This window comes from Seriola aureovittata, chromosome 8 (genome assembly GCF_021018895.1).
Source record: "Seriola aureovittata isolate HTS-2021-v1 ecotype China chromosome 8, ASM2101889v1, whole genome shotgun sequence".
Classification (NCBI taxonomy): Eukaryota; Metazoa; Chordata; class Actinopteri; order Carangiformes; family Carangidae; genus Seriola; species Seriola aureovittata.
The window spans coordinates 19,545,850-19,573,608 of NC_079371.1; the positions used below are offsets into that span (position 1 = coordinate 19,545,850).

Consider the following 27,759-nt stretch of genomic DNA (forward strand, 5'->3'; position numbering starts at 1 on the left):
CACTGTGAATTCTCTAGACAATGACCTGCTTTAGTCACACACTGGATCAGTCGAACAGTACTAGGGATCTGGCAGGGTAAAGTTCGTTTTATGTCCGGTCCAACTGATTCATACATTTGCATTCTCACATACAGCTCCTCCGGGATTTGTCTGGATGAGATCAGGGTTGCAGTGCATGTGTGAAAGCAACTATTGTCAGTGGTTATATCTACTCTCTTGACAAACGACTTTTGCCCCTTTTAGACTCACACTTTACTGAAACTTTAGAGGCTAACTGCATTTATGAATTAAAAAATACAGAGTAATGATTTGATTTAAAAACCTTAAAAATGATTGAGTGATCCCTCAGTACATTTCCATGATGTTTGTTTTATTCACTGAACATTATCTGACTGTTTAGGTAGATTGGGGGGGGTTTCATCTTTGCACTTCACTGGGCAGCTTTACTTAAGCTTAGGCGACTCTAGAGAGAGAGTCCTATTTACCAGTAATGGAATGGACGCTCTTGCGATGATATTCGATTTCCTGCTCTTAAGTGTCTGCCCACTTCGGCCTCACAAGCTCATTCATTGAATGTCTGATTGCCTGTTTGGAAACTGCCCTTTAACCAGTCTAAGCCTAAGAGGATGGATAGAAATGGTGCTAAACAAATTTGCACATGATATTAAGTGCCGCTAAACAAATGCCCTTATATTGATCTTCAGTGGCCAGTAGCACTGACTTCAATAAGTGAATATATTTTTAGGGGAGGTCAGATAATATTACTTTGTAGGCAGTGAGCCCCATTTTGAACCCAGCTATTGTATAAAAAAAAAAAAAAAAGATCCCCATTTAACCTGGGCCTATCAGAGATGTGTCAATCTTGCAGCTTTGATGTTTATTTATAAAGAGGAGATTGAAAAATAGCTACATGAATTGCAATCTTAGCACATAAGACCTCCACCCTTAGAAACGCATTTCAATATATGCTACCATTAATTAACCTCAGTAATAATAACGATAATAGTTTATTTAAAATCCTTTGCAATGTTTTAATAAAAACTGAACATTGTGACGTTCATAAGGGAAGAATATGGCAGAGCTGTTGCACTGGATTGCATTAGATTCCACCTAATAAATAGTAATACCTAAATAGTATAGCTATCATTCAAGCATGTGTACAAATGTAAGATTGTATGAAAAAAGCCAAACTAGGAACACAGTGGTTCATGCTCTTCCCTGGCAAGAAAACTCTTGTGCATCCATGGAAACCATAGGGGATGATGTAAAAAAAAAATGCCCTGGAGATACAGAAATGGCCCCAGTAACAGTATGTTGAGATCTAGTGCACTAACAGTCTATTCTTTCCGTAACTCCTCCTTCAGGCTATCATGGCCCAGTTGCCCCAGGAGCAGAAGGCGAAGATTGCTGAACAGGTGGCTAGCTTCCAGGAAGAGAAGAGCAAGCTGGATGCTGAGGTATCCAAGTGGGATGACAGCGGCAATGACATCATTGTGTTGGCTAAACAGATGTGCATGATCATGATGGAGATGACAGACTTCACCAGGTGAGTTTGGACTAACAGCTTGGCTCACACCCGGAGCCATTTTTCCTCCCTAGCAAATTATGGCCAATTTTGTAATTGTACATGTTTTTCTGGCATCAAAATACATCTGAATGAATGGCTTGTTGTATTGCTGCACATTTTAAATAATCCCTTTGATTGATAATCGATGTGAGTGAAATTTTTGTGTTCTGTGTATTTGTCTTTTAGCCTTTGTAGCTCTGTCTTCATTCACAGGGCAGATATGCATATGCCGTCTTAACCTCTCCTCACATTAATATTCCAGCAGTTGTGCAATTCAAGCAAAATGCCTCCAAGACAGAATGCGTGTTTAAGTTAAGCCTGTGTCAAATACACCCAACATCACCCAATAAGCCTACATTTGTTTCCCAGCATTTGCCCCTATCTGCACAATGCTATGTACCCAGTTTAACACTAGTATTCATGCATCAATGCTCTTCATTTTCCTTAAGCAGCACTGTAGGTAGGATTTTCTTCTTGATTATTTTTCCATCCTTCCTTAATCTTAATATGCACAAGCATAAGCAGTGCGTCAAATCTCCCTCTCCCTGGTTCATGAATAAAGCTGGGTGTGCACTGTAAATCTTAAATGCAGAGCTGTTACAGGGTGGCCATATTCACCCTTGCCAGAGGTTTGGTGAGACAATGAAGATGGCAGAGAAATGGCTGAAACAGAAAAATCTCAAGTCATGATGAATGCGGGAATAGAACATCTTTGCAGAAAATATGGCTTCAAAATCTGCCTCTACTAAAAACAGTACATATCTGAAAGATTCTGTGGTTGCAAGCTGTGGATATTTGCTGAAAATTTACAAACTTGGTTCAGACTTCACAAACATTGATTTCTGCAGAAAAGCTGTTGTTGTTTGGCAAATATTGCCAACGTAACTAACTACTTGAGAGAGATGAAAAATTTAAACAGCACATGGGTTATATAACATTGCAAGGAAAGTCTGTGATCTAAATGTAAACAAAATGATATGACCACCACCAAAATAAAAACAAAGGTGTGTCATTACCAAGTTAATTGGTACCCTGGCACAGACAACACTTATGTAATGATTTCTGATATTGTAAAAACACTCTTTTTAAACCCTTAAGAAATACATGACATAACAGACATAACTAGAAGATTGTACATTTTTTGTAGTTTTTATTTTTAATATATTAATATAGTATTCTCCCTTGTGTTGACAGACAACTATAATGAACCATTGGCGCAATTAGCAATACACAGTGTTTAGACTTTCTCCAACTTTCACAGAGTCTTGTATAATGGAAAACAACCTGGCTACACAAGCGTGAACCACGTCTATGTCGGAGTGTATACCGTATGTTTGAATACCACAACACTGTAAGTTGTCATTGTTTTATTCACCATAGCTGTGCTTCCTGCTATGCCTCTAACGAAGAAGACATAAAATCCAGAGGAATCCAGGAAACTTTTTTATGTAAATGAGACAGAAGCTACTTTAACCTCATTGGCAGACGATCTAAAAATCTATTTTGTTTGTATGATATTTTGAATGCATGTGTGTACGTGATATTGAAATTGGGGTCAGTTTGACACTTTCTCATTAGGATTGGACAGCATTTCTATCTCTGTGCAACCATCTAGCTCACACGATGTGAATGTGTTTGTGTGTGTGTGGAGGATTTGAGGGGACATTTTAACTGCCTGACTATATTTGTATGACTGTCTTTTTAAATTTTGAAATGAATTACTCAGAGGACATTTTGTGCCTAACTCTGAGTCACGTCCGTAATGATGATGAAATGCTGCCACTCTGCCTTCATCTTCTGAATGGTTCAAAGATCCCGTCTCCTTGGCCAAAGAAGTACAATACTGGAAAGCTGTAACAGAGTTGAAAATATTAACACATCCAGGATTTGACTGAGGTTGCAGAGAACCCTGCAATTTTTATTTGCTTCCTATTCATCCACAGACACAGATATAAATGATGCTGCTTTGTTTAATGTATTATTATTATTTACATAAAATTATGTAACTATATAGACATGCATACGTATGTGTGTGTGTGGCGTGTACGCTTTATATATATACACACACACACACACACACAAACGTTTCAGGAGGTTATTGATTGAAATGACATCTTTGTATCAACATCAAGGCTCTTTTTCTCTTACAAAGCTGACCCAAAGAATTCAAATGGAAAAAAGTCTCCCCTTAAGTAAACGGCACACTGAAGCTTTTTCAGTGCTGCATTTACCAGAAGGTTTTCTCATTTTCTCCATTTATACCATTACAGGCTTACCATCACTGGCTAAGTGTCACTCCTTATCGAGTAAAAGTATTCATTTTATGTAATTCCAAATTTTGATGATTCAGTGATTTTTGATGGACATTTCCAATCAAAAGCAATAAAACTAGACAGGCAGTAAAAAGCAAAGAAGAACCAAATATGAGCTAAATTGTGAATAATTTGTGAATTACAGCATAGGTCCTCAACACTTTAAATACTGAGATGCTAAGCACTGAATGCAAGATGTGACTGTTTGGGCATTTTTTTGTCAGTTCATACTACGGTATCGTAAAAGTATTGAGTTGGTGCCGAACATCTGGTGTCGATTTTGCAAAAATGTAGTTGCTTACTGTAACCAGCAATCATGAACACTGAATCACAGGGTTCAATCATTAGAAAGAGAATGATAACCTGTGGTCTATTTTACAGTAGCTTACATGTGAGCGAGATGCAAGAAGAGAAATGCTATGTTGCATTGGATGCCTGGAGGGACATTTTATAGGCAGTGGCTGGATTTTTAAAAAAAAAAAAAAAAAACCTCCAAGCCTCTTATCCTCTGCATATTTCATCTAGGATTTAATAAACCGCCAGTCTAAATCGGCTTGAAAAACAAGATGTTTTAAATTTGAAATGCAGTTCCATTGTTGCATCTCACCAACAGCTAAGGTTTTCCAAATTAAATATGTATCAGAAGTTTTGTGACATCCTCATCATATGTCCATTATTCACAGGGATTTTATAAATTCACATGCACATGTGGTCTAACCTAACATAAGATCGCAGATCATAAGTTACTTCTTTGTTCTTTAAATTTTCATGATGATTCATGAAATGTGTATGAATATAGAATTCTGAAGGATGCATGATTTTTTCAGCTGTGGTTTTTAATACCTTTCAAAATAATATTGTATAGTCGAGCCAATACCACAACTTTGTCTTGTGACTTTTTGCTCTCAGACCTTGGTTTGCACTCTGTGTATCCTGGTGTGTGTTTGAGGGAACACACATTGATGTTTGTTGGGCTGAATATATATCTTCATATTATGCCCTCACTCTTGTATGCAGCAGTAGCACCTGGAAGGTCAGTAGCTGGCTAATTCAGCCCGCGCCCAAATTATTGCCCCCTCAACCTTGAGCTGGCACAAAGCCCTGCCAAGGTTAATGCTGTATGAGGTAATTGATCTGGACCTCTCTCCTGACAAATCTGCAGAGAGTGAGAGATTCTTGTTGACTCCTGCATCGCTTATGGCTGTATGGTGGCTCTCATGAATAAGGCATGTGTGGCTTGGAAACATGCAACATATTTGGGAGCCACCTGTCTTAGAGCATTCTTTGCTGTGGAGAGCACAGTTCAATGTGGCTTACACCCATCTGAAGGCCTGCAGCTGTCACCAGACCTGAAGTCCCAAGCCGCTTCTCCATGTATAAATCCTGTATGAAAATCTTACAAGAATGTCCGCTTGTCAGGAGGGTGTCCTGTCTATGTTCTTGGCCTCTTGTGTGCTTTTCCCAATTGTCACTTGGCCACCTACACAGGGCTGGAAATGGTAAGGAAATATAGCATATAGCCCTTCCTTTCTTAGGGCTAAGGGGAAGGGATATTTTTAGGGAAGAAATCAGTGGTTGGGGAGAAATCAGTGGTTGCTGTATTTAAGCATTGTGATGTGATGTTTTTTTTACTGGGGCAAAGTACAGCATTATACTAGCAACACTCTATTAAAAACACTCTGCTGGCTTTTTCTCCCAGAACCCATCACAGTGCCTCCAGCTCTGTCTCCAGGGGTTTATTTTCCCCAGAGAGCTTCCAGTATGTGCTCTGACGCGTGGCCTCTTCCACTAGGCCCCTGACTTGCTTTACAGCAGAGCAAGAGAGGGGAAGGGTTGGAGATGGGAGGGAAGAGGAAGCGAGAGAACAGAACACAAAATTCCATCTGTTCTGTGTTGGATGGCTCACTTTTTAGCCTGGAGAGAGCAGCTTTGAATCCAATTTATGCCTCTTGCCAACTGTGTCCCAGAGTCCCTTGTGGGGTAGAAAAAAAATGGAAAATGGCTGACAAGCTTTACACTGGGTCAGGTCAGGGCTGGACTGACCCATGTAGGGAATGGCTTTGTTTGGCTCAAGAAGGTCAAGGCTGGATGTGTTATGTTAGGACATTGACCAGTGCTTCAAATTGAATTGTATTTTGATGTCCCTACTTTCAATTCTCTCCTTTGTGTTTGGTCCTCCTTCTTAATCCCATACCTGGATGAAAATGACCATGAAAATGAAGAGCGTGTGTGTGTGTGTGTGTGTGTGTGTGTGTGTGTGTGTGTGTGTGTGTGTGTGTGTGTGTGTGTGTGTGTGTGTGTGTGTGTGTGTGTGTAGAGTTTTTTCGGGCAACCAATATTTCTGCAACAACAGTCATGAAACCAGTCCAACTTGTTTCTTAGCCTACTAATAAACCCTTCAAAGCTGCTTGAATAAAAGGGGCCAAATAGATTGAACTGATTATTTCTGTTTTATTAGAAAGCATATGGCACTGGTGTCCAGAATAATCAGATGGCCTCTTGAATCAGGGTTTCCCCCAGAATTCCTGAGTATGATTGTGCTGCCAGTTTCTTAAAAGCCCATTATCAATATATTTTGTCCATCATATGCTAAACTACTGGAAAAATGGTCTGGTCACAGCCCTGAGATTGAAAGCTGCCCCTCTTCATTTAATGGGTTATAAAACATTCTCAGCTCTGACCGAACAATATGGTGTCGAGTGTGTTTGTGTTATGTGTGTATGGACTCATCGGTGATGTATTTCTGTGACGTTTGCATGAACTATTCCCAGAAGTCATGCTACTCTATCCATACATGCCTCTAACCGAAAAACACCCGTCCAAAACAAACAGCCGCTCCATGACTGAGATGCAGCTTCTGCATTTTGAATGAGATTACATTAGATCAGAAACAGTGACTGATCCCTCGAATTTTTTTCCCCAGGGGGAAAGGGCCATTGAAGAATACGTCTGATGTCATCAGCGCTGCCAAGAAAATTGCAGAGGCAGGATCAAGAATGGACAAGCTGGGCCGCACCATCGCGGACAATGTAAGTCATTAATGAACCACTTTCCCCAAGGGTTTGATGTAGACTACACCTTTGTGCCTGCGACCTCAATATATAATTTGAATTGTAGCAATCTGCCAGCGACACTGTCAGGACCCAGTAAATTATCAACAATTGCAGCAACACAAAGAGTGAATAAAATGAAGTTACTCACTTTCTCATGCACAAACTTTACAACATAGAGTGCATTCAAAAAGTATTCAGACCCCTTCACTTTTTTCACATTTTATGTTCCAGCTTTATGCCAAAATCATTTTAATTAAATTTTTCCCTTGTCAATCTACTCTCAATTACAAATTTAAAACAGAATTTTATAATTTTTTGCAAATTTAATAAAAGGCAAAATTTAAATATCACTTTGACATAAGTAGATGAGATGTTTCTGTACCTTGTTTGGAGTCCACCTGTGGTAAATGATTTGATTGGACATGTTTTGGAAAGGCACACACCTGTCTATATAAAGTCTCACAGCTGACAATGCACATCAGCAAAAATCAAGCCATGAGGTTGAAGGAACTGCCTGCACAGAGCTCAGGATTGAGAGACAGGAGACAGGATTGTGTCAAGGCACATATCTGGGGGAGGATACAAAAATTATTCCACTGCATTCCCAAAAGCACGGCGGACTCCATGATTCTTAAATGGAAGAAGTTTAAAACAACCAGGACTCTACCTAGAACTGGCCGCCCAGCCAAACTGAGCAGGGGAGAAGGGTCTCGGTAAGGTAGGTAACAAAGAACCCGATGATCACTCTTGCTGAGCTCCAGAGGTCCAGTGTGGGGATGGGAGAAACTTCCAGAAGGACAACCATTACTGCTGCACTCCACTAATCTGGGCTTTATGGCAGATTTGCCAAACGGAAGCCTCTTAGTGAAAGACACATGAAAGCTGCTTCGAGTTTGCAAAAAAAGCACCCAAAGGACTCAGACTGTGAGAAACAAGATTCTCTGGTCTGATGAAACTAAGATTGAACTGTTTGGCCTCAATTCTAAAAACCAGACACTGCCCAATACTATCCCAATGGTGAAGCATGGTGGTTGCAGTATCATGCTGTGGGGGTTTTTCTCACCCGCAGGGACAGGAAGACTGGTGAGGGTTGAGGGAAAGCTGAACTAAGCAAAATACACATATATTCTTAATTAAAACCTGGTCCAGAGCAGTCAGACATTAGACTGGGCCAAAGGTTCACCTCCCAACAGTACACTGTCCATAAGCATACAGCCAAGACAACACAGTAGTGGCTTAGGGACAACTCTATGAATGTCTTTGAGTGGCCCATCCACCCAATGGAACATCTTTGGAAAAACCTGAAAATGACTGTCCACCAACAGTCCACATCCAACCTGACAGAGCTTGAGAGGATCTGCAGAGAAGAATGGCAGAAAACACTAAGTCCAGATGTGCAAACCTTGTGGCATCATACTCAAGAAGACTTGAGGCTGTAATCGTGTAATCTTGTAACCTCGAGTAAAAGGTCTGAATACTTATGTCAATGTGATATTTCAGTTTTCCCTTTTTTTAATTTTTTTTTTAATATAAATTTGCAAACATTTTAAAAATATTTTTGCCCTTGGTCATTATGGGGTATTGTGTGTAGATTGATGATGGAAGAATAAATTTAAACAATTTCAAAGACTGCAACATAACAAAATGTGAAAAGTGAAGGTATCTGAATACTTCCTTAATGCATTGTAAGTCGATCTATTACAAAATTACATGTTTCAGGCAGGGGGACTACATGAAAGATGTTGATAAATGAGAAGCTTCAAAAGAAGTTTTTTCCATTGTAATTATTCTGATGTATTTGTGATTACTGTGTTAGTGGATCGGGGGCACATACTTCACTAATGCAACCCTGCCAGCACAACATTCAGTTATGTATCTATGAGTGGTGCATTTCATCATTGTGGTGCTCATTAATTTACCTCAGAAGTTAAATTTACTATCTCTTAAGTCATGGGTGTTCTGTTGACACCATTGAGTTGGAATATAGTTTTTCATTACCCAAATGCACAATTCATTCTTAGCTCCTATGTTGCAGAAGGAACTGACATTGCTGCGTGCTGTAGTACTCACACTGAGTTTGAAAAAGCAAAGCATTTATACTGATTGTATCTTGACAGCCCCTGCTTTTGTTTTTAAATGTTGTCCTTAGCAGAGCTGCATGTAAGCTGGATTTAAAGACAAACTTTTATGCAAACTTTTATTTCGGAATATTCTGGTGCTCTTGTTACTTTAAGCCATGTCTACAAAAAGATAACGGAACAGCATTCAGTACACGAAATTTCTTTTTGCACACTTGCTTTTTATTTTATCATTTTATTTTTTTCCTCATTTTCACATTTATGATCAAATCCAAGTGAAAGGCTCGCACAGCACAGCCCTTCAGATGTTAACAACTGCTATGATTTGTGTTATTCATGAGACACCCCTTACCAGTCTTTACCAATTTCTTTCAGGATCAAACACACTCTCCCTATCTCTCTTGTCCTTCCATCTCCCACTCCCCACTTCCCAATTCCATCATCCCTCCACATCTATCCCTTACCCCAGAGACTATGGTCCTTGACATAGGGAAACACACATTCAATTATCCATGGCCTCATATTTCACTTAAATACTTACACTGTACCACTCCTCAGGGAGACACTGTACATGATTTATCCCCCAACATATTCATGTGCCATCTCATAGGCAGAGACTTATTCCCTCTGTGTCTGTAATATGTATACATTTTGTTGTTGAATCATGGAAGAGTTTAGTTTCTGATGTTTGCAACAAGATATGGTCGTCCCCAGTAAAGACATTGCTTGCTTTTGTAGTTGAGATGTACCATCTGTGGGTTTCTTACAGTTCTGTCCAAGAACACAGTCAGGGAGGCACACACTGACTTCAGATGTTTGCTGTAAGATTTCAATTTAGATTACATTGTCAGTCTCTCTTTTACTCTGGTTTTGTTGACATCTCTACAGATATATTGGCAAAACATTGTAACAGCACAAAGTCTGTTAGCTCAATGACGTGTTCATTCAAATCGAATGTTTCAGCGATGACTACAACACATGGATTTAAATGCTTTGCATCAGTCACTTTTAAATCTGTTAAAACTTATTTTGCACCATGATGAAATAGTCAAGCTCTTCCTACACAAGGCAGTGGTTAATAATTGATTTAAGGATCATGTAGTTTTATGTCATAGCTTTTTTGTCTACCAGTTGTTTGTGTAATGAGAGGAGATGTGTTGGGGCTGCTGGGGCACATATGAAGTATATTCCATATATATGGGCAAAAAAAAAAGCCCATGCTTATAAAACACTTCTCTGTGAATTTTACTCAGATTCAAAGGGGCGTAAGAGGTATATCAATTGCCTTTGTCCAATTTTTTTGCACAACCTGGGGTTTCAATTATGCCAACACATGCTGGAAACATCTGGCTTTAGCTTTCAGCAGAGATCACTTCCTCATAGTCAGACATAATGAGCTGCTGGCCTCCACAAGCCCTGCACGTCTGATATTTTATTTAAGGTGCCCTCAGATCCTTAATATTACAGGCCCACGTCTATCACAAAGTAAAAGTCTTACCTGTACTGACCTAATTGCATCCGAATCATTTGAACAGGGAATAAGCTGTTCTGGAAAGTGACTTTTTTATGCCTCACTGCTGCTTTTGAAGATGCTTATTCACTTTAATGAAAACAGTGTAATCCCCCAAAGAAAACAGATGGGAAACTGTGTAGGTGTGTGAGCATGTGTATGTGTTTGTGTGTATGTATGCCAACATACAAACACGTCTGTTGATTAGCTTGCCTCTCTGCAGGCACATGTGTATAGATGTGTTAGATCTGGTTGACTGTTTCATTCTTCCATCCTCAACTATTTGTAGGTACTTGTTTCTTTATCTTTTTTTCTGCCGATGTGTATGTTTGTGTGTGTGCACTATTAGGGGATTTTGGGGTTTGAAGCACTCAAAGTATGAATAAATGAAGAGCTTTGGCTGTTGGAACACAAGTTTTGCCAAGATCGAGGACCCCTCTAGCCTCTGAACCCATCCAGCTGTCCCTCTTAGCCTTTCTCTCTCAGCAGAGACCAAAACACTAGAAGACCAGGCGACACTCACCCACAACACATCAGCCAGAGCAGCCAGAGCTCCCAGGGATGGACATGGGGTAGAGGGGAGGAGAATGATGGAGAGATAGGAGAGGCAAAAAGAGGGGGCAGTGCATTTGTGTAGAGAGAGGAACATCCCTCCTGAGAGATGAATCCATTAAGAGTGCTTCGCCTTTTAATTAGCAGTATAATTGCCAGGTGGCAGTTTTTATTTATTTATTTATTTGCACGGCAGTTTATATTTAGGGCCGTATCTCTAACAAAGCAGGAGATGCCACAGGCCCACTTTCAGCCAAGGCATGGCATGTTGGGATAGTCTACATAATCCAGCAGTAGTTAAGTGAGTCACCACCCAGATGCATACATACTGACAGAGAGTCAGAGAAGCAAAGGCAATGCTGGGACTGCTCATTAACCTAGGCATATTAATCACTTGTGCTCTGTGCCTCTGGTCTGGAGGGCCCATGAGGGTTTATTCCTTATATAAAACACATCGGCAGATGGTCCCAGACTGATAGCACAGCATCTTACCCTACATATTCCTTTGCAAGACTGTGTCAAGTAATGTTTTGATACGTGCATATTGTGTTAAACAGAAATATGCAGGTGGACACGGTCTAGTTTGAAGAATGTGAAAAACAGTTAAATATGTGTAATAGAGCCTTATTAAAGTTTAAAGAAATGAGTGTAGTGCAGAGATGAGCTGCAGGATTTAGGTCAGTGCCATACAAAGGTCTGCACTGCAGTTTATTAAGAATTTATGACCCTCCTCTGCAGGGCACCTTATGAGAATTCCATCTGAGCAGGCTGGTAAACAAATAATGCTATGTAATTGAGATTTATAATGCAAATGTGTTAGCCACTATGTAGCCCATAAATTTCTGCTGCTTTTCTGCTCACCACATAAACACTTGCATGTACACATACAAACACATGCACATAAAATAAGGCTTGCATATTTAGAGAATGGGCATGTATTTGCTGTGTGTGTGTTTGTTGTGCAAGCTTTATTCTCATGATGTATACTGACATACATAGTGTACTTCTCCAATTTGCATTCAATCAGTGGAGATTTATGGTGATCCATGGGCTCTGTTGCTGGTCACAGTCCCAGCTCTGGCCCTAGACGCTTTGCAGCAGACAGGGTTGTAAATTACCTACTGCAGTGGAGAAGCAAAATCACCCAGAGAACCCACAAATTCTCAGCTCAGCAGTTCAAGGGTCAGCCCTCAGCCAACTGCAGTTCAGCCCAACCAAGCCCACCTTTTTGCTGGTTGAGAAAATTTATAAACTCCCAATGGATTGTTTTGAAAGGCATTTACCCTTGATAATTCAATAATTTCATGTTTTTTTTTGTTTTGTTTTTGTGTCTATCCTGAAGTTTGACCGTGGAAAAAAAACCCTTTTTGTAACCAAAGAGTTCATAGAGGTGGATAATTCAGTGGAAGGAGCAAATACCATATTGAGATAGCTGTATAAAGTTTTTAGTTCCTTACCTGTGGACAGGACATTTGACAGGTCGGAGAAGTGGATGGCTTGGAAAGAGTAAATAGTCTATAGCTATTTGATATATTTGAAAGTTTTGAGGGTCTATGTCTTTACACCTGCATTTGCAAATCTGAGGTTTTTGAACAGCTGGGTATCAAGTGAGACAAAAATCTGTAAACGGTCAGACCAAGTGAAAATTAATATCTCAGTGTCAAAAAGTTGTATTATCAGTTTTGCTTACAAGTGCTACATTGAAATGCCTGAGTGACAGGTGCAGCATGAACATTAAAAATTGATGAGGGCAATTTAATTGGTCCCTGTGGTTACCTCTAAAGTTGGTCTTTTTGGCTTGCCCCCAGCTTGATTTTCTCCTGTCATACCCAGACTCTGTCTGCTTCAATTTCACATTAACAGTCCTAAGTGCCAGTATGATTGAATTGGCCCCACACAAATATGGAGCATCTTTTTAGCACATGCAGTGAGCAGAGGAGATGTGGCTATCATCATTCTGTTTGAAATGGATCTTGATTGATATTGGTAGCCCCTGGGAGATTTATATTTAGCCATTAACAGTAATATAATCATCAACAGACGGTAGAAATCTAATGTACAGCACATTCACTGTAAAGCCTCATATCTAGGTTGTACACAGAAAACACTTAACATACTCAACTTCAGCACAGGTCCTGTGAAAAGGAAGTGCACTCAAGGTTTTATCCAGCAGTAAAACTGTGTTAAATTTCCACTGCTGGATTTTTTTGAAATTCATTCCCCCCTAATGCTTTTGAAGCCCTCACTTCTATCTTCACTTATACTTTTCAGTCATTTTTACCTTTTCATCCTCCGCCACTGTTTTCACAAGTTTTGGATTCCATTTAATATATTAAACATTTGTATGCTACAGTGTATTCATCTTGAAGTGTCTATGGACTACAGCTTGGAAAAGATAATTTCCTATACCTGTATAGCTCTATCTCTTACTTCAGCTGCTGCCTAAAATAACAAAATGGTCTTTTCAGTATAAATATAAATATATATATATATATATATATTTATACACACACATACACTCACATACACCTATATATATATATACACACATACACATACACTCACACCTACCTCTGTAACCCCCATGGCAGTTTTGAGGTATAATGGCAGATAAAAGCGCCCTGTGTCTTGTTGTCCTGAAAGTCCTTTCTCAGGTTAGGCATAGGTAATCATCCACAACCCACACACAGATGTTGTGTGCCTACCAGGGGGAGAAAACAAATATGAGGCACACAAATGTTTTGTGCCTGATATTTGTTTTCTCCCCTGGTAGATGTTTTATATGTTAGAGAGCAGTAAACCTTCATGGCGAAATGTGCCAGCTGGTATAAGTTTTGGATCTGTTTTCTTCGCCTTCAGCTCTGGAAATCCAGCCACACCACCAAACCCTTGTAGCTTGCCTGAGTGAAGGTTTCTGTTTGTTTGTTTGTTTGAGCTTGTCTTTTAACTGTGGCAGGAGGACACTTTGGGCTATAGGTACATTATGATATAGGGTGATTTATAGGTTCGAGCATAGTTATCAGCATACCTTTAGAAATGTAGCATCTATTTTTCTTTTTCAATTTAGTTTCTCAGCTTAATTAAATATAAGCTTTATGGAACAGGTGGAATGAGCTTTACAATCTCTGGCTGTCTGATAGCCAAGCTAAAGTCTAGAGTATAAAGGCAAAGTACTTTCGATGAAGACACCATGCAGAAATACTCAAAATCACCTTGCTTAGATCTGAGAACAAAGTAAGTATCAATTTAATCAAAAACATATCAGAAAGCACCCTCTCTGTACACTGCCCTGTGGCACTCTCCAACAGGTTGCTGGCAGCCGCACATTAGAATGCTGCCGTGTCAGTAAATATTGGAAATTGGCATTTCCTCTGGGTGATGCGTCCTGAAAGGTCAGTGCTGGGCGGCAGCAGCACAGTGGCTCTACCTCTGTCTCTGGTCTGTATAATGGAATTCAGTGGAACTGCATGACATTTCCAATGATGGGACCTGACCTTCCTGATCATCATTTATATCATGGACATTACCCAACACGTAGCACAGTGAGATCCTTTTGTTCAACATCCTGCTCTGTCATTCTTACTTCCTCATTTGCTTTGCTTATTTGTGGATTTTTGCTTTTGCTTGCACCGTGCTCTGAACCTTCACTAGAGCAACAGCTGAAATGCTAAGGAATGCAAAATAAAGGAAGAGCTACCCACACACTAACAAAGTGAGACCCTCATGAATATGGAGTAAACTAAATCATGTACGAGATTGTTACTTGAGAAATTAGGAAAATTAGCAAATTAACATAATGATCTGCTATCTTTTGACACAACTTTGATGTTTCATCTTTGTTTTTCTGGGAAGGCACTTGAAGCCATAAGTGAAGGGACAACAACAACTACACAAGAATCATTGACATTTCTTCCTGTACTCCTGGCTCCTCTTGAAAGATGGTGACTTACCTTTTCTATTAGTTTGCCTTGAAAAGGTATTCAGACTCGTGTGATAAAGTCTCTAGTGCCCCTCTTCCTGCCTTGCCATCTCTCAATAGTAGCTGACCAAGCAAGGTTAACTGTCCCACTCCATAACTGGCCACACAGCATGTAGAAAAAGGCTATATCATCAGGCTTGAGGGACATTTCACCGTAGCACTCAGACTAGACGAAAAAAAATTACAATGATGGACTCTAATGGTTGGAGTCACTATTAGAGAAGAGAATCGCTCAATGGGAACAAGAATGATGGTCCCTTTGTTTTTCACACTAGGAAATCTTGTCCTGTGAAATGGAAATGAATTGTTTAAGTATGATTTTCAGCATAACTGCTGGGTTATGGTGTTTGCACAACCTGCACATACATTAACATTTAAGTTGAGTAAACACCTACATTACATGCCCCATTTATTAATTGTTATTTGCTCTATTAATTATTCATACCTTCAAGTAAAAAGAAGCAGGGATCTAAACGGTTTCTTGGTAGAATGTGAGTTACTTACATGGTTTCTGAAAGCATTATTACACCACAGTAAAGGTCAGTGAGGTTCTTTAGCCTCTGACACAGTCATCAAATTTTGAATACCCCTAGAGTTAATCACAGACAGGACTTTTGTTTGCATTTCCAAAACAGTCTAAGGTGTTCTTAGCTCTTCTCTGTGCAACTTATGTATTCACATGTCACAGTCAGAGCAGCCTTACAGAGTTTCCTGAGTGCTGAGTGAAGCCAGCAGCTGAGCTGAGTATGAGCACAAGTGATGCTTTCACAGTGCCCTGCTCTCAGCCGTCTGAATACTTCCCCAAGCCCTCATTAGCATGGCTGCTGCATTCAGCCTCATCCCAGGTCTTTGCTATTGCATGTGTGCATCCACACACACACTGTTACTTACTTATACCCCCTCCCGACTACAGCTGAATCCTCCTGTCTGCGTCCCTTTTCCCCAGTTGGATTTCTCCCCCTTATTTACTCCTCCATACTGTTTCCCCTCTGGCTCACTCTTCATCCTCGTCTTTTCTCCAACTACTTATTTCTCTCTGGTTCTTTTCTCTTTTTTCACCCCCCTCCCTCTCCCATTTTCTCCAGTCTCTCAGCCATGTATTAGTCCTCTCCTGTATTATGATCATCCCCTCCAGCTCCCTTTCCCCTAATCACCTCTCACATACCTTTCTTTAATAGAATGCCAACTCTCACATTTCCCTCCTCTCTACTTAGCTCATCCTTCTATTAATCAGGAGTGGATGGTAGTGATAGCTTAGATCATTTTATTAATATTGTCACAGTACATCTATAGAGCTCTCAGTAAAAAAAGCCATGATTGCAATGGGCTTAGTTATTTCTTTGTTTGTGTCACATTTTAATTTGTGTTCAAGTGTATAAATGGAGTGGATTTGTTTTGTATTTATGGTGAAAAGATGTGTTTCTGATAAATTTCTGTCTCCCACATTCTGATGTTCGCTGCGTATGAATAAGCATAGCTGTGTTGGCTGGGGCGGTGTGTAAATGCGTGCATGGCTGTATGTCTGGGAGTGAGTGCACTATATTCAGCAAAGCGCTCTACACTCCCACCAGGGATACTGACGCGCTCAGCAGGATTAGACACATCATAAATCCTAGTCTGTTTGAAGTGTCCAAAAATTACGATCCCAAATATGTTTCCTCTTCCTCCGTTTGCAAAGAAAAAAAGGAAACAGGGATTTCCTCACCGTCTGTGTTAGTGCACTTTAATGGTGGTAATGGCCATTATTGGAAAAAAAAAAACCAAAACAAACTATGACGTCCAAACTCTGTCATTTACCCACTTATAACACAAAATGCCTCTCCATTTCATCTAGACACATGCAAACACTGCATACTTAAGTTCTACACCGCTGACCTCGCCAACTACTTCCTGTAGAGATCCATCAATTAAAATATTGGCTACGATTCCCTCCCTTTCACCTTTTCCCTGCACTCAGAATTAATAGCTGCCAATGGACTCCTCCTTCAGACAGGCAGGCACCTGCAAATACTGGTGTTTCAGCCAGTATTTTCGCTTGGCTTTGCTCACTCCCATGGTCACGCTGGTGCTTTTCACAGGTATAGTTAGTTTAGTGATGTGAAAAGCTGCCAGCCTCTGATTATCTGTAACCGTCTCAGTCTAGCTGTGTAGTGATCATTGCTGACATACCTTTGTCTGTGTCAGGTCACTCTGATAATCTGAAGTTCAGTGTCAGGGCCCTATCAGGGTTTTACACCCCTCACTTGAACAGTAGCTAAGAGTACTGTGGCCTAATTACTATGCTGGCAAGGGACTTGTTTAGCAAACTAGGAAAGGGATTGGAAATGGTGTTCCAAGGTAGAGCCCACGTCTAATTATAATGAGATGAAATAATTCAAAAAGATTGCCAATTCTAAATGAGATGCACTTGTGGGGCTCTTCACATCCTGCCACTTTCAAGTAGGCTTTATAAGAATTTATTGGATTTCTTGAAGTTGATGGATTTTTTATGGCTCCAATGTATTTTGTTTTTGTGTTCCTAGCTGACTTTTGACAATATTGTTATGCTTCGGTGGAACCAAGAATAAGAGGCTTTTTCAACTTGGTCTGAACCTATGGTCTAAAAAATTGTTTTGCCACACTTTTTAAGCTACCTCCTATCCCTTGCATATTTCCTCAGAGAATTAGTTGGACTTAATGAAGCCTGTTGGAGTGCTTTTCCAGCCCTGGGCAGTTTATTTACAACTTCACACCTGAAGTCACTGTTTAAGTTGTTGGGATGGAGTCCTCTCAAACATTTGTGTCACAAGAATGCAGATTACTGACAACTAGGATGATGACTTTCACCTGTTTTAATTTTGAAAATGTTCCTTAACTATGCACAGGGCTGCTGTTCACACTTCAAAGCAAGTATTTTTGTTTCCAAAGAGACTTGATGCAAAATTATTACCACCACCTAAAACTAATTGATTGACAGCAAAATTTGGCTCCTAATAGAATTTGCATTCTGTGTGACTTGATCATGCTTAACCTTGTGAAGATGAGTTATCAATCTAGCAGGTTGTGGGCGTGCATTTGTCATTTTGGCTCTGAGCACGTCCCTAATGTGGGTGTCTACCTTACCTGTCACACTGGTACTAACTCATCTTGATAAAGTGCAAGATCATCGTGTCTGTAGAATCGCATAAATATTCAGATTGAGTAGTAGCAGCAGATGAATAAGTGACAAAAATTGATTCATTGTACCACCTGCAAGCAGCTAGTATTATAATAAACAAGTATTATAACAAACAAAGCTTAGATACTAATTGATGTGCACATTAGTTGACACATGTTGTCTTTCTCTCCCACAGTGCCCCGACTCAGCCTGTAAGCAGGATCTGCTTGCCTACCTGCAGCGTATTGCCTTGTATTGCCACCAGCTCAACATCTGCAGCAAAGTCAAGGCTGAGGTTCAGAACCTGGGAGGAGAGCTGGTTGTCTCAGGGGTAAGTTCAACATCATTTTAACTGCGGACACATTGTCTACAATTTGCTGTCTTCATTATGAAAAGGCCCCACAGTAACTAAACAGCAGTTGAGCTGTTGAAATTAGTATTTTCTTTTATTTTAACTATTCACTAAGCTTGTTTTGATTACTGCAGAGGGCCATAAGAGTTGGTGCCAGTAATGCGGTTACAAATTTAGCAATGTTCCAATAAGAGACGAAAGCAGGGAGACAGTGTAGGTTCAAACATTAAAAAAAAGGGTAAAAATGTAATGAAGCCTCAATGATACAGACATTGCACTTTTTGTGAGAAACAATGAATGTAAACAGAACTGTTTTTAGTGAAATATCCGCAGGATACCTTTAATTAATTAATTAAATCAATAAAATGCATTGGCTACTTCCTAAAGTTTTATTATCTGGTGTTGCCCAAATAAATTAAAAATAGTAGGACTTAATGGCATCAGCTGGTGGTTGTGATGAGTTAATGATTAATTCTCCGCGCTTTTATTTGCAGCTTATATTTTATATATAAAGTGATAACAGAAATAATGGGTTTCTCTGCTGGAAAGGACTAATGTTGCCCAAATATTTCCTAACATTTCTAGTACTCAAGATAACGTTGTAAAAGGCCAGTGTTTGCAAACCCTCTTAAGCATTAATTAACTACTTACTTGCCAGTCAGATTAATTAAAATACAGTGCCTCTGTGTGCAGGAAATAATGAATTCCTCTGTCCTTTCTCTTGGGCTGAGTATGCTTCCTAAAGTTTCAGTCAAGTGTCACCAGTGTCTCTGAGGCTATTAAACTGTGGAGATTAAATTGGTGTGACCTTTTTCCATATTCTCCAATTTCTCACATCTGTTTGTATGCCAGACAAACTTGGAAAGGTCGTTAATTCTTCAGTACAAACACTATGGTTTTGGTTTTCCCCTGGAAAACTTGCAGTACAAAACAGGACAAGGACAAGAGCAGTTTACTTTCACTCAACATGAATTCAAAAAGAATGTAAACAACAGCCTTTGCTTTCACCATTTTACAAGGCTAATTGTTTCTCTGCTCTTTTCTCATGTCCCTTCTGTGTTATCAGTTGGACAGCGCAATGTCCCTCATTCAGGCTGCAAAGAACCTGATGAACACAGTGGTGTCCACCGTCAAGGCCTCCTATGTTGCATCTACTAAGTACCAGAAGAGCAAAGGCATGGAGTCCCTCAATATGCCAGCTATCTCCTGGAGGATGAAAGCTCCTGAGAAGAAACCTCTGGTGAAAAGAGAGAAGCAGGATGACGGCCAAACCAATAGAGTCAAGAGATCCTCTCACAAGAAACATATCAACCCTGTGCAGGCTCTGAGCGAGTTTAAAGCCATGGATAGCATCTAGACTTTTGATTCAACAGAACACAAAAAAATGACCAATGAGTTTATATGTAGGTTGAGCTTGTCATTCTATCAAAAAGAAAAGGTTTTAACATATTTGTTCTATCTTTGCATAGACAGCTTGTTTGTTTGACCCATTATATTCCTACACTGCCTCATTTCTATTCCATGAGTTCAGATGTGTTCTAGTCTGTACCATTAACTGTCTCTTACCTGGAAAATACAGTTAGAGGGAAATCAACTGGACAAAGGCATTTTTTTTATATTTTTCCATTTTTCTTTCATCTTTATGGGAAGGAAGGAGGGGATTTCATAGATATTATGAGAATTAATTTCAAGAGGCTTTTGATTATTTTGTATTCTAACCAGTTTTATAGTAATACTGTGGGGATTGTGGTGATTTACACTATAATGTTTGATTATGGCAAAATACCTTCTGTACTGCTAATATCAACTATGCAAAATCTCAACTGCCTTATTTTAACTCAAGCAATAATTGTAGTTCATTTGGATGTGCTGGGCTAACTGCTAACATTTAGATATGTTTCGGTTCAGCCTTTAAAAAAAAAAAAGAAACGTCAATATATTTCCATGTGTGCCTGCTCACTGCTTTTCTAACTGTATACATTGTTATGCCACTATAAACAGTCAAATAAGTTTAAACTGATGTTAAACACTTTTTTTCAGTGCTGTATAATTAATGATTTGTACCCTCTGTAACATTTGGACTGGTAAATGTCATTCCTTAATCATTTAAGCATCTCAAATTATTTTTTTCTTTGTTTTTGTTTTTTTTTTCATGTTCACATGATGCAGCAAACCAAAGGTGACGGAGTGTTCTTCTCAGCCTTCTGTTTTTGCTACACGACTCGTACATGTGCTTGATTCTACACACAAGGCACACAGATAACCCAGTCACACTTTGTAAAGAAGCCTTGATGCCTCTGAGTCTGGGGAACTCAGTGGGCTAAACAATGAGTAGAGACCACGTGTCGGTCTTCTCCAAAGCCGACAAGCTTCATTAACTGTCAATGAGACCAAACACCTCCACAATCTTAAGAATGTGTCCAAACTGAGGGATCAATATGTTTTCTCTTCTCAGCTTAGAGGTAGGCACGGAAAGAATGAGACTCCATTGACTTTAAACTCTCCTTGCTGTTTGTATTCCTTGTCCTTAGGCTTAAACACTAATCAAGATTTTGTTATGTCATGCACAATCTTTATAAAAATCCTACAAACAAGTTGCCAAGTGTTGGAGCTTTAAAATGAAACAGGAGAAAGTTTTTTTCTTTTCACTTCAGGTAACAACTGCAGGGTGGACGCGCTCTGCAGCTTGTTCTCCAGTCATTCGTAGCATTCTGCTGCATAGTGGTGCATTGGTGTACAGCAAGGCTTTGAAATTCTGCTGCTTTGGCCTCAGGGCTGAATCTTTGTTTTGCTCGTTTGACATCTGTGAACTAAAGCAGGATGGGCAAGTATGGTTATTTGACAGGTGGATATTTTTTACTGTAGAACTGAGCATTTCGAGTGTTTTTCAGTATGTTCTTCACAGTTTGTCTTTTGCTGTATTAGAGTTTGGATTTGAATCTGGAGTGATATTAAACTACTTTGCTGTGGATTTTTTGTTATTGAGAGCTGACTTATTAGTGCACACGTTTCTTATATTCATGTGCCTGCTTTATATCTTAATAAACAATTGAAATGAAAGTGCTGTTTTTCATGTCTTCATCTGTACTGCAGAGTAATGCTTCCTCCCCTCATTTGGTTTCACCATGGTTTCCTTACATGCTTTGTTTTGCCATTATACCAGATTTGTTTTGTAGTAATAAGCTTTGGTACTTGGAGAGTGAAAGCTCTAAAGAGTTGTTTTCACTCTAAAATGTAAAATAAGTTTTAACACACACCCCAAATATGCTGCTGTGCATAATTAAGGCATTATATTATGTATACATACCTCCCATATAGTCTGTATTACTGACTTGAGGGCTATATACAATATGCTCTTGTAATTCCTGTAATTGGGTTGCTCTACTGTTGTGGGTTATTTTCCCTTTAAAAAGTAAGTGCAGCTTTTAACATCAAACACATTGTTCAGTCCTCTGGTGGTGTTTTTTAAACATTACCCTGTGAAGAAAATGCAGTGGTAGATCTAAGTGCTCTGAGAAGATAAATATATCTGAAGCAACAAAGGGTTTGGGATGAATTGTCTCTTTTACCCACAAAGTGCTGTAGTAATCGCACATCAGAGTCTGTTGTGAATCATCACTGAGAGGACTTTTCATATTCTTTTCATATTCTAACACAAGTCAGTTTAGGTATCCCTATGTTTTGTGAAGATTTTTATTTATTGCATTGATTAGGTAGACCCCATACCCCACCTTATCTACATCCACCTAAGATTCCTATTGCTCAAGTTCCCCAGAATAACTGAATAACCCACAGACAACTGATGTGTGACAGGGGAGAACACATCTTGAAAGCTGCATTACTTTAGGATGTAATACATTTTGCTTTGTCAGATTAGATGTAAATACATTGACACTAATAAATAAGGATAAGTATTGCAAAGCCCGAGGTGGACAGTAATTGACTCAAATAGTGTGCTTAAGTGCAATTTGTGATTGCTGGGAAATATATGGAAAAAATACTGATCATAGACTCAAATGAAAATGAAAACTGGAATCATACTGGAGAGGTTTATAGCTTTATAAATAGAGTATATATCACTCCTCTCTAACTTTAGAAGAAGTTGACTTGATCTTTCATTGCACCTTTTTCCACATGGTTTGCAACTGCACAATAATAAAGGTGTTCTGGGAGAATGTTACAAAATCCCTGGGTTAGATTATGTGACATAACATCCCCTGTGAACTAGTGTTATGTTTAAAATTTAATTAGGCATTTTATCTAACTTCAGCTAACAATAAGGACTGGATGTGCAGCTGCAGAAAAATATAAAAGTGAACAGTGAATTGGAAGGATGCAGGAGGTCCCATAAAAAATCATTGCTCCACTCAGCTTTAGCTTCCATTCAGTCTAAAGAACTGAATAGTTGGTAGCCTCCTGTGAATATAGCTACACATTTTGGAAAGAGGTGGTTTTATTTATTTATTTTTTTTATTTAAATATTGATATTTGATTTTTGGTATTCACAAAAGCACTAGGCCTAAATATAAAAACATTTTAAACTCAAATGCAAGTTTAGAGAAGTGGAACATTTTATATCCTTTTGTAACTATATGGACTTTTACATTAAGACTACCTCCTCATCAGCAATACATTATTTTAAAAGTATATCAGCATTATATTTTCCCATAATGCTTATGTTTTTATTCCTGTTGTGTTGGGGTGCACTGGGTAGCATTTTGGGCACATTTGTGAGTGATAATTGAGATTTTGAACTGGTCAAAGCAGGAAAATCACAACATTAACAATGGTTTCATCCCATTAAGTGTGCCAGGAAGCCATGTCGGTGAATGAGCATGCACAATACCAGAGCCCTGGAACCAGCTCACCTAAATGGACTGCCGCCATCACCTGAGCTTCAACAAGTCAAAATGTCTGCCCTGGAGAGGGCCTGTTCATGACAGAGAAGCCACCAAAATTGAGTTAGCTGACTGAAAAGGCTGTTTTTCTTCCTGACCCAGAAGTGTAAACAAGCAGAGAAGTGAGTTGTTGTAGCACCGGAGTACACGGTCGAGGCAGAGGCGAGTGCTGCAGGGGACTTAAATACGCCATGTTTAAACAGAGCTACATCAGTGTCAATGAAGACACCTTCGGCAGAGGACCTCGCTCAGGTGCGGTCTGTCAGCCGCCGACTGTCCGTTTCCACCCGCTGCCCTTTCTGCTTCTCTGGGGCGAGCTTTGGGACCACCAAACCAAACCAAGTGTGTTTACATCCAGTCTATGTTCACATAGGTAAACGGTGCTCTGTTATGAGCCAAGACTGGGCAGGAATAACTTTGTGTAATGGCAGGAATGCTGCTGCTGCTGCTCGATGCCCGGATATCAGTAGACCCAGCCATCCTTAAAAGTATACAGGCTGTCCATGCCTCTAATTCCTGCTAAGACATTGCCTTTTCAACTTGTAAATAACAACAAGCCGTGCTTTACAAACTGAAGGACCAGTGAAGCCAGCTGCTTAACTGGAGGCCCAGCTGACCTGAGAGAGAAACATTATCTGCACTAATGACTGGAAGGCTGTTATCTGGAGATGAGTTCAACGCCTACACTTGCTGGCCTCAGCCCTCAGCAGTCTCTATGGTAAGTGAAACTTATTCTCCTCCTGTCACTGGTATTATTGTTGTGCTGTGGATTATTTTGCACATGGCACACACGTGCTAGCTTATTGTCTGCTTTTGTGTCAACACTGATGTTGCTATATCTGTTGTTGATGGATGGAAAGACAGCATTGCATTGGTTACACACACACATCTCACATTCTGTGGTCTGTTGGTGCTTGATGTGTGGTTATGTGCATCACTGTGAAAAAGTTTCAGGCACTGAAAGTAAAACGAGGATGCTTTTAAAAAATAGTGTCAGAAGTAGTTTGTATTTATCCCTTAACTTCATACAAAGTGCAGTAAACAGAAAAAAACCCTAAATCAAACCTGTATGTGCCGCGACCAGGCTTCTACTTTAAAACAGCACCAATGCTTCTCGGTACACCTTTGCACAGTTTTTGAAGGTACTTGGCAGGTAGGTTGTTCCAAGCATCTTGGAGAACTTGCCACAGCCCTCCTGTAGATTTAGGCTGTCTCAGTGTCTTCTGTCTCTTCATGTAATCCCCAGACTGACTCCATGATGTTGAGATCAGGGCTCTGTGGGGGCCATACCATCTGTTGCGGGACCCCTTGTTCTTGTTGTCTCTGAAGATATGACTCTGGCTGTGTGTTTGGGCTTGTAGTCATGCTGCAGAATGAATTTGGGACCAATCAGATGCCTCTCTGATGGTATTGGGCTGATGAATAATAATCTAAACATCTAAAATGCAGAAAGCTTTTGCATGGCGCTGTACGTATAGTTCTGATTTGGTCTGGTTGTTCCTCCTTGTTCAGCAGCCTCGAAGCTTGTCCATAAATCTTGTTGCTCATGCAGTTGTGTCAAACAATGGGACACTCATGTTGCACAGTTGGGTGCATGTGTTAGCATACAGTGTTTGGCCAGTGGTATCAGAATAAGGGCTGTGTCTCTGAGAAGTCTGAGTCTGTTTGGTTTTTACTAGTAAAGGATTGTGTAAATGCAACTTCAACTAAAAGTTTGAATGCCAGACTTGTAATCCACAACTTTTAGATTGTTGTGCTGCTACTTTAACTTAAATGATCTGAAAAGCACTTTCCCCACCAAGAAGAGGGGGGGAAAAAACTGCCTGGGCAGAACTATTCAACATGAGCTGCACATTTCAATGCATAGTAGTGAAGTACTGAAGTTCCATAATGGCCCATTTAATATGATAATTAAATTCATTATCATGAATGGAAAAAAAATGTAAATCTTCCACTTCATCTTTGTGTAAAGAGGGCCCTCACTGACTATTATGAGTGGCCATGTTAAGAGTAAATCTGCTCCCTACAATAGATGCACTTCCATTAACCTGCTTAATGTGCAATTTGAAATTGTGAACTTAAATATGAGTAATGGAAACATGTGAATTTGGAAAAAACTCTCAAATGTTGCAAAAAAATGAATACGCTCGCATGAGGTGGTTTTTCAGATTATTCCACAAAACAATATTTCACAAAATTAAAATGGAAACACTTTTTCACATTCAAGTCGTGATGCCTGCCATATCATGCCCCAGGGAGTCAATTCCAACAGAAATGCAGATGCTGAAAATCAATCGTCATGTTTAATTGGAATGTTATCTTGAGAGGAGAAAATTTGCAATTGTGTTTTATCGACTTTTCTAAAGAATTGCTTCTGTTTTGTGCAAAACTGCAGTGGAAACCCAGCTAATGTTTGTATATCCAAGGTGGTTTGAATTAGTCACCCTGTAGAAAAAAGCATTAAAAGTTTGAAAATGTAAAGCCTTCACACATCAGTTAAAGCTAAGATGTATTTCAAGGAGACATGGGTTGACAGTGTCATAGTGTGTAAAAAAAAAAAAAAAAGAAAAGAAAAAAATCATCCCAATATTGATTCCGATACCTGAACTTCAGCTGATACCAAGTACTACCATTACTACCATTACCACCAGTGATACCATTGCTTTGAAAAAATATATATTTTTAATGGCTGTATACTTCTAATCCTGTATGGATGTGATGTGATTGCTATTATTGATGTATGGCATGACAGATTAAACCCTTTGTAAAACAAGAACAAATACACGAATGCCACCCTGCACAGGAAGTTGCACTGGTCAGCAACTGGCAACTACACTTTTAGAACGGTGAAGACTTGATTTCTGGGAGAAATTATACAATATACTATACTATAACAAAAAAGTTTACTAATTAAGTAGGTGGTATCGCAAAGAAAACTTACCAAGAAAGGTGATTGATTTGTCACACTTAAACACTCATTACTGTTTGCATACACCTACGGTGTCTACTGTCCATGTTTTATGGATTCCCTCAAGGGCCATACTGAAGAATTGTGAAAATAACTATTGCATTCCCTTGTAATAGTTTTTTTGCCTTCCCTCAAAAAGCTTTGCATTCTTCTGCAAAATGTTTTCCCAAGAGCTGACTGATATTGCTATCATTGTGCAATTCCTTATCAGTGTAAGCCCAAATCCCTGTGGTCCAATTACAACTCAGTTGTGATCTGATATGAGGCTGTATTGTAAATTTGACAGTTGAACTGTCAAATTTACAATATAGCCTCGTATCAGATTACATTCTGTGTTTGCAATTTCAGGCATAAATGCTGCCTTCAGTCCTATATTATTATAACTATGTACTACATTCACATGTTTAACACTGTTGTTTATATTTAATAGTAGCTGATAGTGAACCATGGTTAACCTGAGGTGTAGCCTCATGGACACATGTCTATCCGATAGGACTTGGAACACATATTGGCAAGACCTTGTGCTGTCCATTATTTGAATGGGTTTATAACATGACACAATTTTAGGGCATTCCTCGAAATGGTTTAGTCCTTTTGTGTCTCTCATCACAACTGCTTTACTAAATTCTTGCTCTGTTAGGCAAGCTTTCATGTGGTGTTAGCAAAATGGTCATACAAAACACGATTAGTGTTAAAGTTGTCTCAGGTACGTTAAAAGTGTGTGCATGTATATATGTTTATGTGGCTAGGCTAACAGATTCTAAACCATGTTTAGCATTTCATTGCTGTAATCCCACTTCATGCTTAAGATCCACACTTGTCCTCAGATGAACACATCTCTGTAAATATGGCTGGCCCCTCGGGGGTACTTGAGTCTATCATCGATAAGAGGACGGGTTCCCCTCTGATGTGAAACAGGAGACCTAAATCTACCAGGGCCCTGCAGAGTAAAACAATACAGTGTGGTTGTATGAGGCATTTGAATGCAGATACAATGCAAAGGTGACAGCATGGAACAGCCCCTCATGTCAAAATCCCCCGCTGCTAGTTTCCCCCCATTTGTGTTTTGCTGTGTCACTCAAACTGATGTCGTCACATGACATGTTTGAATGAAGTTTTATCAATCACAGTGGCCAAGTGTGACAGTTTAATCAACAGAGTAAGTTTTCCAAGAGATTTCCATTATTCTAACATAGAGAGGGGCTGTGGAGGGAGGGAGTGGATGGAGCGAGCAGGGTCGTCTTATAGCTGTCGAGCTCTGCTGTACATAAACATAGGAATAGAGAAGCTTCTGAAGTATTAGCCCTGAGAATTGGCAATAAACACAGGCTGCTGGACTGTCAATCTGTCAGTG

The 27,759-nt window shown here is 39.6% G+C and overlaps 1 protein-coding gene and 1 long non-coding RNA gene across 3 annotated transcripts in view; both read left to right on the plus strand.

Moving 5' to 3' along the window:
• ctnna1 (catenin (cadherin-associated protein), alpha 1) overlaps positions 1-21,599 on the plus strand; it is a 79,602-nt gene extending 58,003 nt beyond the window's left edge. For both annotated transcript variants that reach the window (XM_056382228.1, XM_056382227.1), the window contains exons 15-18: positions 1,365-1,546; positions 6,803-6,908; positions 18,384-18,518; positions 19,606-21,599. In XM_056382228.1, coding sequence (XP_056238203.1) covers positions 1,365-1,546; positions 6,803-6,908; positions 18,384-18,518; positions 19,606-19,896 — 714 coding nt within the window. In that variant the 3' untranslated portion in view covers positions 19,897-21,599. The remainder of the gene's footprint in view (positions 1-1,364; positions 1,547-6,802; positions 6,909-18,383; positions 18,519-19,605) is intronic.
• A 1,596-nt stretch (positions 21,600-23,195) lies between these two features.
• Positions 23,196-27,759, plus strand: part of LOC130173142 (uncharacterized) — a 180,388-nt gene continuing 175,824 nt past the window's right edge. Inside the window, exon 1 of the long non-coding RNA XR_008828370.1 lies at positions 23,196-24,155. This is a non-coding gene — a long non-coding RNA (uncharacterized LOC130173142). The remainder of the gene's footprint in view (positions 24,156-27,759) is intronic.